This window comes from Calidris pugnax, unplaced genomic scaffold, assembly GCF_001431845.1.
Source record: "Calidris pugnax isolate Ruff unplaced genomic scaffold, ASM143184v1 scaffold245, whole genome shotgun sequence".
Lineage (NCBI taxonomy): Eukaryota > Metazoa > Chordata > Aves > Charadriiformes > Scolopacidae > Calidris > Calidris pugnax.
This window is the reverse complement of record NW_015090982.1, coordinates 1,556,119-1,568,562: the sequence shown is the minus strand read 5'-3', so window position 1 is coordinate 1,568,562 and position 12,444 is coordinate 1,556,119. Positions and strand designations below refer to the sequence as shown.

The 12,444-nt window shown below is 59.8% G+C and overlaps 1 protein-coding gene across 1 annotated transcript; it reads left to right on the top strand.

Annotated features, from left to right (window-relative positions):
• Positions 1–2,637: 2,637 nt before the first annotated feature.
• On the top strand, positions 2,638–12,358 carry TULP1 (tubby like protein 1). The gene is made up of 14 exons (XM_014953619.1): positions 2,638–2,737; positions 3,191–3,236; positions 4,768–4,903; positions 5,028–5,177; positions 5,732–5,866; positions 6,126–6,239; positions 6,348–6,482; positions 6,670–6,761; positions 6,987–7,160; positions 7,548–7,660; positions 8,152–8,260; positions 8,457–8,555; positions 8,844–9,015; positions 9,834–12,358. The coding sequence occupies exons 1-14, from the start codon at positions 2,691–2,693 to the stop codon at positions 9,965–9,967; spliced, it is 1,656 nt and encodes a 551-aa protein (XP_014809105.1). The 5' UTR covers positions 2,638–2,690; the 3' UTR covers positions 9,968–12,358.
• The last annotated feature ends 86 nt before the right edge of the window (positions 12,359–12,444 follow it).

Below are 12,444 nucleotides of genomic sequence, written 5' to 3'. Positions count from 1 at the left end.
TGGCTCTTGGGAGGTTTCCGTAGACAGCTCGTCCCGGCTCCCTCGGCTTCGTGGCGGCTGCCGGCGCAGCATCCCGGCTCCTCCGAGATGAGGTGGGATGTGGGAGATGCTTCTTGGTGGCTGCGGTGCTGCCTCCCGTTGTGTCCGGCACACGACGGCGCTGGGGCCAGCCCCGGGAGCCTCCGCCAGCCCCCGACACAGAGGGGACCGCCACCGGTGGGCTGCTGGAGCCCCCAGGGCCAGCTAACGGGGACCCAGCACCGCACAACACCCCGTGCTGGGTCACCCATGGGTGCTCACTGGCTTTGGGTGGGGGGGAATTGGTTTTCTCTCCTGGTGGCTTCTTGCTGAGGCGGGGTGAGGACCCACATCAGCTCCGCTGCAGCCCCCTCAGTGTAGGGATATAATTTGCCTTTAAAGCTTTTTTTTTTGGTGGTGGGGGGGGAGAATTTTATCTTTTGAAGAGCTGGTTTCTGTTTCCTCGGAGGGCAAAAGCCTCCTGTCCAGCTCAGCTGCTCGCAGGCGCTCAGTGGGGAGCCTGCACCCCATCCCTCTGCTTCCATCTTTAAATGGAAGTTTTATTGCTTATTTGAGGTTCACATGGGGGGGGGGAAGGGACAAAAAAAAATTGAGCAGGTTGGCATATTGCAGTTCAGAAAGTGAGTGGCTGGGTCTGAGTTGGTACCGTGGGTTTACAGCTCATCACTGGGCAGTTTTCCTGTGGCACTTGCTGCCGTGGGGAGGGGGGGGACCCCAGTGGGCCTGGGGGGCATCGTGTCCCCCCCACTGGTGCTGCTGCCACCTCAGGCATTGTCCCCCTCCATCCTAAAGGGAGGCTGTCACTACCGTGTGAGAACAGCTTTCTGGTTGTTATTTTTCCTGTCTGGTCTTTGTAATACCCCTTTTTTGGGGCTTGAAAATAAACAACTGAAAGAAAGAAAGAAAAAAAAAGAAAAAGTGCTTTTTCTCTGGATCCTGCTCAGCAAAGGGGGTGGCTGTGGGGAGGATGTGTCTGATCTCCTCTGGGTGGAGATGCCCCCGCTCCAGCAAGGGGTTCGTTAAGGAATTATTGGTGTCCCCAAGGACCAACGCTGCCCCTATTTATCAGCATCTTTGTTCCCTGGAGAGCTGGGGAAGGGCTGTGCTTTGGAGATGCCTGGGCTGAGGGGTGCTACTTGGGGCTCTCAGGTGATTTTCCAGCCCGGGAGGGGTTATCCTGATGCTCTTTTTTATTATTTTGGGGGTGTCCTTGGGAGGGGGGGCACCTGGGTGGGTGGAGGAGGCATTTATGCCCCTTGGCTGAGGGTGCAGAGGGAGCAGAGCCATTGGGGACAGCGGGTCTGCTTGTCCCTCTCTTACCCCCACCACTGCAGTCTTGGGAGGATAAACCAGATTTGGTTAAAATTCCTCCTCTCTAGTCCATCAGGTGGTACCCAAAGCATCATTTCTCAAGCTGCTCCATCTGTTCATCCAGGTCTCTGGTTTTAAACCACCCCTGGGGTGTCTTGTTGCCGGCAAAGCATCCCGGTGGGTGCTGCGAGACCCAGGGGCTCTGCAAAGAATTGGCTTTTCCTTTCGTACAGGCAGGTGGAAAAAAAATAAGTCATTTGGGGGCAGCCCAAGCCACTAAAAAAAAAAAAAAAAAAAACAACAAGAAACCAACTTGTTTTGCAGTTTCTGGGCTTTCCCCCTATTTTTAAGTAGATTTTTTGGTTTATTTCGGTGTGGTGCTTTTCTTCCCCTTTGAAGAGAAATTAAACTCGGGCAGGTGATGAGCTGTGGTTCAGAAATTAAGGGGGAAACTGGGAGGATTTGGCAGTGAAGGGGGGTTTGGGGTGTCTTGCCCAATGGTGGGCTGGGCAAGGCCGAGAGTCCGGTGGGGGTCATTGGGGCAACTGGGCTAGTCTGGCTTTGCAACTGGAGAGCATCTGCAGGCAGCCTTCGGAGGGGAATATGAAAAGCTAAATATTAATTGCTGTTAATAAGGAGGTGAGGGGGGAGCAGAGTGTGAAACCCATCACCCAAAGGGACATATGGACACGGGACCAGGGTTGGAGCAGAGCGGTGATCCATAGGGAAGCCCTTAGGATCGCCCGGAGCCGGGAACGCTGCCATCCCCCACATGGGCTCCCCAGGCAAACCAGCCCAAATCATGCTTTTCTGTCACCAAGATGATATTTTTTTGGGGTGGAAAAAGGCACATCCAGGGAGGGTAACCCTGGATGAAGTCAGGCAGTGTCCCTCTGCCCACCCTAGGCTGGAGCGAGCGGTCCTGCCGTGCCAGGGACCCCAGCCAGGGTGGGGGGAGCCACACACCCCCAAAAGGCACCTGGTGCCCCATTATTCCCCGGTGCCCCTCCTGTGCTCTTAAAGGCCCCCTTTTTCCTGGGATTACTGCCCTGCCAGCTGCTCTCCCAGCGGGCCTGGCCAGCAGCCCCTGAAATCCTATTACCGAGTTTCAAGAGAAATAAAAAGTTAATCATCTCCTTCACCAGCTCTTCCTCCTCCTCACACCGCCGGGGTGCGTGGAGGTGGCCGAGGCAATGGTGCTCAGCCCCTTGGACCATTCCCACCACACCTGAGCCCATGGATCCATCCCTGGGCTGGTAGGGGGGGTGGGACTGAGGCACCGGGGAGGAGAGGAGGAGGTTGGGCAGGGAGGAAGGAGCCATCCCGCTGGAGTGGGAGCCATGCCGCTGCAGACGGAGATCCTGCGGGAGGTCTGGGCTGCCGAGAGGTGAGTGCCGGGGGGCAGGATGTGACCCGCGGGGTGGGCGATGTGCTGGGCACCCCCACCCGGCTCCCACCTCCTCTAGTACCTTTTTCTCCTCTTTTCAGTGTAAATGCAATTTAATGAGTTGTTTTATCAGTTTTTTGGGGGGGTTGGTGTGATGATGGTCATTGGTTTACAGAGAGGAAATGGGTTTATTAGATGCAGGGGGCTGTCCCCAAATTAAACACAGCCAGGACGTGGCAGAGCCCGTCCTGGAACTCCCTGTTTGGGGTGATGCTGTTGGCCCAGCTCAAACCAGTTGAGACACTGGGAGCTGCTTCTGGAGCCAAACAAAGGGCTGACCTCACCCCCCAGCCCCCAAAATTGGGGTGGTGCTCAGCCAGAGGGTCTTGGCACCCCAGAAGCTGCAGGGGGGGGGGTGGAAGCCCTGACCCCTTTGCTTTCTGTGCCCCACAGCCCCAGCGAGGAGCCAGGCAGCCCCCCACCACACAAACCCAAGCAGGTGAGAAAAAATCCTTTGCCCTTCCATCCCCGGTGCCACCGTCCCCTCCTGCAGGCTGTCCCCAAGGGCTGGGGACATTGGAGACCCCCAAAGCCTCACCCCACAGCGAGACCAGCTTGGGGCTGGGTGGGCTGCTCTGTGGGGGTGCTGCAGCCCCAGGGGAGCATGAGCTTTTGGGGATCCCCCCTCCAGAATGGGTAAGTAGAGGAAAAATCCTACAGCCCCCCTGCCCCTTCCAGCCCCCCCCCCCCGCCCTCGTCGCTTCATATTACCCCATAAGGTGGGCTCTCAGTTCCTAATTAATGCTTTAATTAAGCCTCTCAGTTAAGCCGTCAGCCGTGACTCACTTTCCCCAGGCTGTGACCCCAAAAGCCGGACACCCCACCCCCACCTTGGCTGGGTTTGGGCACAGGCCTCGGGTACCACCCAGCCTCCCAGGGGTCTCACCACCGATTTCATCAAGCACCTGATTCAATCAGCAGCCCCTCCTCTTCGTTAGAGCTTCGTTAAGTAACAAAGCAAGTGACTGTCCTCCCCCCAGCTGCTTAAGGGATTAAAGGATGCGAAGGAGCTTTTCAGTGTGAGCTGATGACATGGAAGAAACCAGTCAGTTCCCAGCTCCACCGTGGGACCCCTTCCTTCCCTCCAACCCCTCCACCAAATCTGCAGCACTGGGATCCACCTGGATCCCCTCCTCTTGCAAAGCACTGTCACCCATCGCTGGAACATCCCAGAGGGATGAAACTCCTGCGAGGGGGAAGGTGCTTTGTTGGGTGACGGGTGCCCTGGTGCAACAGGATTTACTTAAATCACTTTCTGAGGACCCTGAGCTGACACCCACTCCCCAAATAGCTCCTGTCCGGGGCCAAGTGCTGCCCCACATGCTCCATATTTGGTAAATCGGGGCTATTTATAGCCCCAGCTAACAGGGATTAGGTGTGTTGTGCCTAATCCCCCTCCTTCCCCTCTCCTGCTGACCTCCATTCTGGCATGGCCCCACGGCTCATTGACTTCAGCGGGAGCCTTCTGCGTGGGCGAGAGGAGATGGAGGTGTGGGGCCACGCTGCCTGCCTGTCCCTGTGTCCCCTGGCCCAGCTTCAAGTCCCCCAGCATGCCCACGAAGAGATGAGTTGGTGCCCGGGGTGGCTCCTGGCTGAGGTCCCTGTGGTGCAGGGTGACTTGTCCCTCCATGCTGACGTGGGCCATGGTGTCCCAGTGGTGGCAGCATCATGTCCCTTACCCCAGGGCTGGTATGTGGCTGTCTGTCCTAGTGCTGATGCTCTTCTGTCCATCCGCTAACTGCCTTTTCTGTTTTCCTCCCTCTGCCTTCTGTGGGGGGCTGTCCCATGGTAAGTCACAGATAATGGCTCATTTGAAGGTGTGAGTGTGTCCCCATCCCCACAGCGGGTCCCTGCTCCCACTCGGAGCCAGGGAAAAGCCCAGCTGTATTTTGGAGAGGGAGCTGGTGCTGTAGGAGCAAGGGTTGTCTTGGAAAAGGAAGAGGGATTTAGGGCCGGCATCGTCCCTGCAGCTCTGTCCCTGGGGGCAGAAGGTGAAGAAGAAGAGGCAGGAGCCCACGCTGGAGCCTGAGGCCAAGCCCCGGCGGCTGCGGGCGAAGAAGCTGGGTGAGGCGGGGGCTACAGAGGAGCCCCGTGCCCCAGCACAGGGTAAGGACAGACCCCCCCCCCCCCCCCGTGGCTCCCGTGGAAGTGGGGGACACTCTGGTCCCTCCCACAGCCCCATTCTGCACCCAGAGTGCTCTCCATTGTGGGCATTGCTTGAAACACATAGGGGTGAAGAAGCTGAGGAAGAAGAAGGAAGAGAAGGGGGAGGAGGAGAGCGACAAGGACCCCTACTCCAAATTCACCAAGGAGCCTCGGAAGAAGAAGGAGAGCCCGGCCCCCGGCTCCCGCACCGCCAAGGGCCCCAAGAAGCAGCAAGGTGGGGAGGCAGCACCCACCCCTCTGGGGGCACCCACTCGTGGCACCTTGTGTCCCCATGGACCATGTCCCACCAGTGCCATCGATGCTCCTGGTGTCTGCGGGGGCTCTGCATGTCCCTGGGGGGGCTTTTTGGCCAAAATCCTGCTACACACCTGGGAGGAAAGGGGAGTTGGGATTGGGGGGTGGACAACACAGTCCCCGGGAAAGTGACAGTTGGTGGCCGGTGCCACCGACTCCCTGGACATCTTGCCGGGCCAAAAGTATGGGGTGAGCAAAGATATGGGGCTGGTCCCCCCCTCTCACCCCTCCAACTCTGCACCCCGGGGCTGCAGCCGCGAGATGGCGCTGTGACTTCACACGCCGTGTCCACTGGCCATGTCACCCCTGCTGCTGGCCACCGCCGCTGGCCCCGGGCACCCACGGCCCCGGCACCCTGGCCATGGTGGGGTGGGTGCCCACGCTGGCCGGGGGAGATCCCCCCCATGCCCGCAAACCACGGGACTGCCACGAGGCCATCGTGCTGCTGATGCCATGGTGTCCCCCTGTGGGCAGAGCTGGCCAAGGACTCAGAGGATGAGGAGGAGGAAGAGGAGGTGGAAAATAAAGACCCACCAAAAAAGCTCAAGAAGAAGGTGCCCAAAGAGCCCCCCTCGGGTGAGAGCCGGGAGAAGAAGCAGAAGCCAAAGGGTGAGTGCCCAGGGGACGGGGACAACTCGAGCCCAGCTCCATTGCGACCTGCATCCGGGGGATGAGGGGACCACAAGCATCCCGTCCCTGTCACTGTCCTGGGGGGCTCGAGGGACTCTGGGGCAATTGCCCCCTCCCCATGCAGTCTCCTCCCAGCTCACCCCTTCCTGCTGCCCCCACCTTGCCACCTCCCTGTCCCCTGTCATTGCCTGTCCCTGTCCCTCTGTCTGGCCACTCATCGGCTCCTTCACCCTGCCAGGAGACAAGAGTGACACCGATGGCAAAGCCAAATCTGCCAAAAGCACCAAGAAGGAGTCAATGTCCATGTTCCAGGTGAATGGGGAGAAGAAGGAGAAGAAAACCAAGAAGAAGGGTATGGGGGCAAGCTGGGGGGCGGGGGGCGGCAGACAGTCCCACAGCATCACCCCAAGCCAGCAATACCTGGTGCCTCATGACAGTGTCCTCTGTGTCCCCCCACCAGCTGCCACCAGCAGTGAGGAGGAGGATGATTCCGATGCCAGCACCAAACCCATCAGGTCGGAGAAGAAGAAAAACCCGGCGTCCCTCTTCCAGACTGGTGGAGACCCCCCCAAGGAGAAGAAAGCCAAAAAGAAAGGTGAGAGCCCAGCACCAGCGATGTGATGGAGGGTAGTGGGTGCCAGAGGGGCTTGTGGGGTGAGCACCCCATGGAGAGTGGAGCTATGGTTGATGGTGTTTCTGGGGGGCTCTGCTGAGCTCAGTTTGGGGGTTTGGCAGAGTCAGGGTCTTCCCCCCACTGTACCCCTGCCCATTCCTGCCCACAGCTCCTCCCAAAGCGGCCGAGAGCGAGGAGGAGGCCCCAGAGACCCCCCAGAAAAACTCCAACAAGAAGGGCAAAGGGAAGAAATCAAAGAAGGTATGAACCCCTTCCTCGGAGCTGCAGGATTCCCCTTGGGGACCCAGAGTGGGTTGGGGGGCTGGAGGAGGCACTGTCCCCCTCCCCTGGGGAGTCACTGTCCCCAAAGCCACCAGCTGCAGAGCTGCAGCCCCCCAGCTGGGGCTCAGAAGCAAGGTGGGAAAGAAAGAGGGGGGGCTTTGGGTGCATTCGGATCTGGGGTCATCATACCCTCTCGTGTTGCAGTCGAAGGAGGAGAGGCCCCCGTCACCCGTCATCGAGGTGGACAACCTGGAGGAGTTTGTGTTGCGACCGGCGCCGCAGGGAGTGACCATCAAGTGCCGGGTGACACGGGACAAGAAAGGGATGGACCGGGGGCTTTATCCCACCTATTACCTCCACTTGGATAATGACAAGAAGGTGAGCTGGGGTGGGGGCTCTGCAACCACCCCAGGGAACACCCTCAGGGTTTTGGGGGCATGTCCACCTGCATCCCGCTGTGGTGGTGGGTTCTGGATGGGGCTGTTCCCCTCCTCTGCAATTCCTCTTGAGAAGTGCCCCACGGCGCTGGTACCTGGGATGAGGCCAAACGCCTTCTGGAGAGTCACGCTGGGCTCAGATCCTCCCACCCACCGGCTGAGCCGGTGTTTTGGGGATCATCTTCACTCCATGACTTGTGCAAGGTTCTGGCAGTGACCTCTTGGGCCGAGCCTTGTGCAGGGGGGCCAGCAGGGTGGCAAACTGGGGACAGTGGTGATGATGACAATGATCATGCCCTGTCCCAACACGCTCCCACCACCCTCCCAGGTGTTCCTCCTCGCTGGGAGGAAGCGCAAGAAGAGCAAAACCTCCAACTACCTCATCTCCATCGACCCCACTGACCTGTCGCGGGGGGGAGAAAACTTCATCGGGAAGCTGAGGTAGGAGGAGGAGGTGGCACCCCCGTTTCAGTGGAACCCTGTTTCGGTGGCACCCCCATTCCTGCAGCGCCCCGCTCCCACTCTGTGGGCTGCCGACCGCTCTGAGCGATGGCTGGGTCAGGCAGGAGACTAAATTCGGTGTTCGGAGGAGCGTTTGGGGGGCCTGGGAGGGGAAAACAGGCTCGTCTGGTTCCTCCCAGCAGACAGGTCACGGCTAGAAACGGCACCCGGCAAGTCCCGGCCCGCTGCTCTGCCGGCAGCCGCACAGCGACGCTGGGGGGTCCCCGCCAGGGCAGCACCATGGAACACCCCCATTTAGGGGCGCTCTGAACCCCAGCGAAGGGCTAAAGGGTGGGAAGGATGGTGTTAGCCGTGGGTTTATGAAGCCAGAGCAAAGCCAGGGCTGCGTCTGGAGTGGGGGGTTACGGGGCGGGGGGGTCGGAGGGAACTCGGTGGCACCAGCTGTGGCCACCTCCCGTCCTTGGCTGCAGGTCCAACCTGATGGGAACCAAGTTCACGGTGTTCGACAATGGCGCCAACCCTGACAGAGCCAACGCCAACTGGTCCAACGTGCGGCAGGAGCTCTCAGCTGTGGTCTATGTAAGGACCAGCATGGGCACCCCCCTGGTGGGACCCCCAGACAGGCAACAAGGGGGTTCCAACCCTGGCCACCACCCCGGGGGTGTTGCAGAGATGTGGGATGGGCTGGATGCGTCCCTGAGACATCCATCAGCTGCCAGCGAGAGGCTGCAGTCCACGGTGGTCGCTGGTTTTATGGATGGGGTTTCTCTTGCAGGAGACCAATGTTTTAGGGTTCAAAGGCCCCCGGAAGATGACGGTCATCATCCCTGGGATGAACTCTGACAATGAGAGGGTGCCCATCCGGCCCCGGAATGTAAGTGGGAGAGAAACTCCTTGGGGGCTGGATTTGATGGGGTTCACCTTGGATTTTACCTGTTTTGGGGCACAGAGAGAGTTTTGGGTGTCCCTGGAATTCAAGGCACCTCACTGGGAGGTGGGAGACGCGATGTCTGTATTTTTTCTCTGTGCTGGATCCCATCTCCCATCTGGATCCTGCTACAGAGCGTCCCCCTGGTCCACGCCATGGGGTGTGGCAGAGCTTGGAGGGGGCATGGGGGGGTGTCACCCCAACTCCTCCCTCCCCGCTTCTCGCCCTCCCCAGGACAACGACGGCCTCCTGATGCGATGGCAGAACAAAAACATGGACAACGTGATCGAGCTGCACAACAAGGCACCAGTGTGGAACGATGAGACCCAGTCCTATGTCCTCAACTTCCACGGTCGGGTCACCCACGCCTCCGTCAAAAACTTCCAGATTGTCCACGGCAGCGACCGTGAGCCTGGGGCTGGGGGAACATGGGACAGGGCGGGCGTGACAGCAGGGGACACTGCCATCAGCTGGCTCCAGCACCCCTATTATTCACTTTTTTTGCTGAGATTTATTTTTTTCCACACGTGGCTGCTTTGGGGTCCTTCCTGCCTTGGGGGCAGTCGGGATGAAGGGCGTGCTGGCCCCGGGTGACGGCAGAGGGAGTGTGCGGGTCACCCTGTTGCCGGGCAGATTAGGGCAAGGACAAATCCTGTGGGGTGCTGAGCACCACCCCCCCCATCATCACACTGCAGCCACCCCCTCATCCCAGAGCATCCCCCCGGCATTGCCAGCGGGCTCACCCCGGGGTGCGTCGCGCCTCGGGGGACAGTCCCTCAGGGGGTGGTAGCGGCTCTGTCCTCCCGCGAGCGGCCGGACGTGGCCGTTTGTCACCTGTCCGGTGCAGTCAGAAGCCCTCGGCCTCCAGGGTGTTGGGTTACGGGACAGAAAAAACCTCTCAGGGGCCCCCGGTTATTTTTACAAAATTTCCTGTCACCCGCCCTCCGGTAGCAGCAGTCCCACGGGGGTGGGGGGGTGGGTGAGTGGGGTCCCTGTCCCTTTGTGGGGGCTGCGGCTCCCAGGGAAGGGGTGCTGGGGGGGACCGAAGGGTGCTGTGCTCCCACGCAATGGGAAAATGATGCTTTTTGGTAACGTGCGTTGTGGTACGGGGCAGGAGCTGTGGGCAGAGCTTGGTGGAGGAAGGGGGGGTGGCTTCTTTGGGATGTTGGGGTCCCATGGGAAAAGGGTGGGTGGCACCCCAGCCCCTGGCTCTCTCTGTCACAGCCGACTACATCGTGATGCAGTTCGGGCGCGTGGCCGACGACGCCTTCACCATGGACTACAACTACCCGCTCTGCGCCGTCCAGGCCTTCGCCATCGCCCTCTCCAGCTTTGACGGCAAGCTGGCCTGCGAGTAGCACCCGCGCCGGGGCCACCGGGGCCACCAGGGCTGTGTGCCGGTGCTGGATGGATGCTCCTGCATCCCCGTCCCGCTCCGTTCCCTCCGTTTCCACCTTCTGCCCGGTGAATTCTCATGGTGACAGCCGCCCCCCGGGGTGGCTCAAGGCGCACGGTGCCCCCAGCCCCCCGTGGGACACTCATCTGGCCACTGCCACCCTCTCCGGGCAAATTAGGGACAGATCACTGGTGTGGGGCAGATGGCAGAGTCAGACCTGGCGTATATTTAGCAGATGAGGCTGACTGCGATCCCAATCTCATCCCTTTGAGACATTTCTTGGACTCGGATCCTGGAAACTCATCCCCCCCCCTTTTTTTTTTTTAAGCTCTGGTTTGTATTTTGTAGCTCAGTCTCCCAGTTAGAGGGGGGGTTGGTGGTCTCTTCAGCGTGTGTTTCCTCACAGAACGTGGCTGGGCTCTGCCCAAGCTCCTGGTGAGGGACACCCTCCCCCCCCCCAGCTCAATGCCCACCAGACACTGAACCCCATTTTGCCCCATTTTGCTGTGGTGCAAGTGGCCGTGTGGTGCTCATGGTGTCTTTGCACGCCCCAGGTTCTCCACCCACTTGGAAGCCTTTGGGTGATTTGGGTCCCTGGGGAGCAGCCTGGCACCCAGAGCGCTGGCAGCACGTGGGCACGTGCCGATGGAAGCTGGAGGGAGGGCTGGTAGCCACGTGAGGCAGAGCCGGCGTCACCGGCATGGGGCCGGGCTGGGTCGGTGCCACCAGGAGGGACCTGGAAGGGAAAACTCTGGGTGCACCAGGAAGCACCGGGGTGACTCACGAGGTGTGGTGTGGTGCTGAGTCACGCTCGGTGCCCGGATGGGTACTGCCGATGGGCACCCCATGCCCCTGGCACCCTGCGGCATCCCTCCGGACCCCCCTGGGCTGGTGGTCCCACGGAGCCCCCGCACGCTCCAGGTGTCCCCGCTGCCGGGACTGGCCCCTCTGGTGCTCCCTGCTCACGGGGAGGTGACATCCCATGGCACAGGCCTGTGGGATGTTATGGGGGGGCTGTGTGGGGTCATTGTGAAGGGGAGATAGTGGAAAGGGGCAGCTCGGGGGGAGCAGAGCAGCCCATGCCCCCCATTTCCAGGATTTGGCTGCACAGTCCCAAATCTGATTAATTCAGTGGTGAGAAACACTGGGACATGCCAAGGTGCCCCCAAACACCATCCTCAACTCCCCAGTAATGCTTCTCTCACCTGCTCAGCTCATGCGCTGATCCCAGGGGGGCTGATATGATCTGGGGGACCCTTTCCAGGACATAAGCAGGTCTTTCCCCCATCCTGGGGGTGACCTGAGCCCCCCAAGTTAACGCTGTGAGAGGCAGCTGGAGTGGGAAGGTCGAGGAGCAGGAGAGGGAGGAGACATGCAGTCATACAAGAGGGATGCTTGTCTTCACCAGGCAGTGTCACAACACTGCCGTGACCTGAGCCGGTCCCTATGCGTGTCTAGGGACGGGTGACAGTGACAGTAGGACCCTGGGCTGCAGCTGGACCTGGCCAACATCCGCCACGGTGGCTTTTCCCGATGAAACCAAGGTTTTCCCAGCAGCCACACGAATCCAGGCTCCGTGATTCATCGGCAGACGTTGGTGGTGGGGGCAGAGGGAGGCGGACAGCTCGGGGACAACGTGGGACATTGTCCCTTACCCAGGCGGCGAGATCAGAGACCTTCTCGTGAGCTGAAGGGAGAACCAGCCGCCGTGGTTCGGGGCCAGCATCCCATGGCTAGGTATGGCCAGCAAATGTGGGGGAAGCAAGAGCTTTCTGCCCAAATCCAGCCAGGAACCCACCATCTGTTTGAAATCGGGAGAAGCTCAGCGAAGGGTTGAGCAAACCCTTGTCCCCATTTCCTTCGGTGGAAGCAGAAAAGCCAAAGCAGGGTGAAAGGGAGGGGCTTGGGCTCCCCAACCTCTCTCTGGAGCACGAGCTGCCGTTATCCCAGCTGTTCCCTGGGGAGTTTCTCCTTCCCCGCACCCAAAAAGTCTCCATGTTGCCCCTGGTGGCTTCCAAACCCCTTGGGATTCCCAGCCTGCGGCCCAAGGGGAGTGAAAAAACACCCCGCCATGGGTGTCCAAGGCGATGCCACCCCATCCCAGGACACGGTGACCGTCTCAGCCTCCCACCCCAAAGCGCTTCCACAAACCCGCTAAACCAAACCAACTGCAGCACAAGAAACAAATGAAAACAATTTACGAGGGCGATGGAGATGCGGGGCCTTTGTTTGCGCTGGCTGTTAACACCAGCGGAGAGGAGGAATGGAAGCAGTTGAAATGTGTATCTACTTTGGCCGACGGAAAGTGTGACGGATGCGCCGGCGGACCAATGGCTGAGGGTGCTGGGGTGTGCGTGGGTGTGAAAGGAATGCTCGCTGCAAGAAAAGATCAAAAAAAAAAAAAAAAAAAAAAAAGAAAAAAAAAAAAAAAGGAAAGGG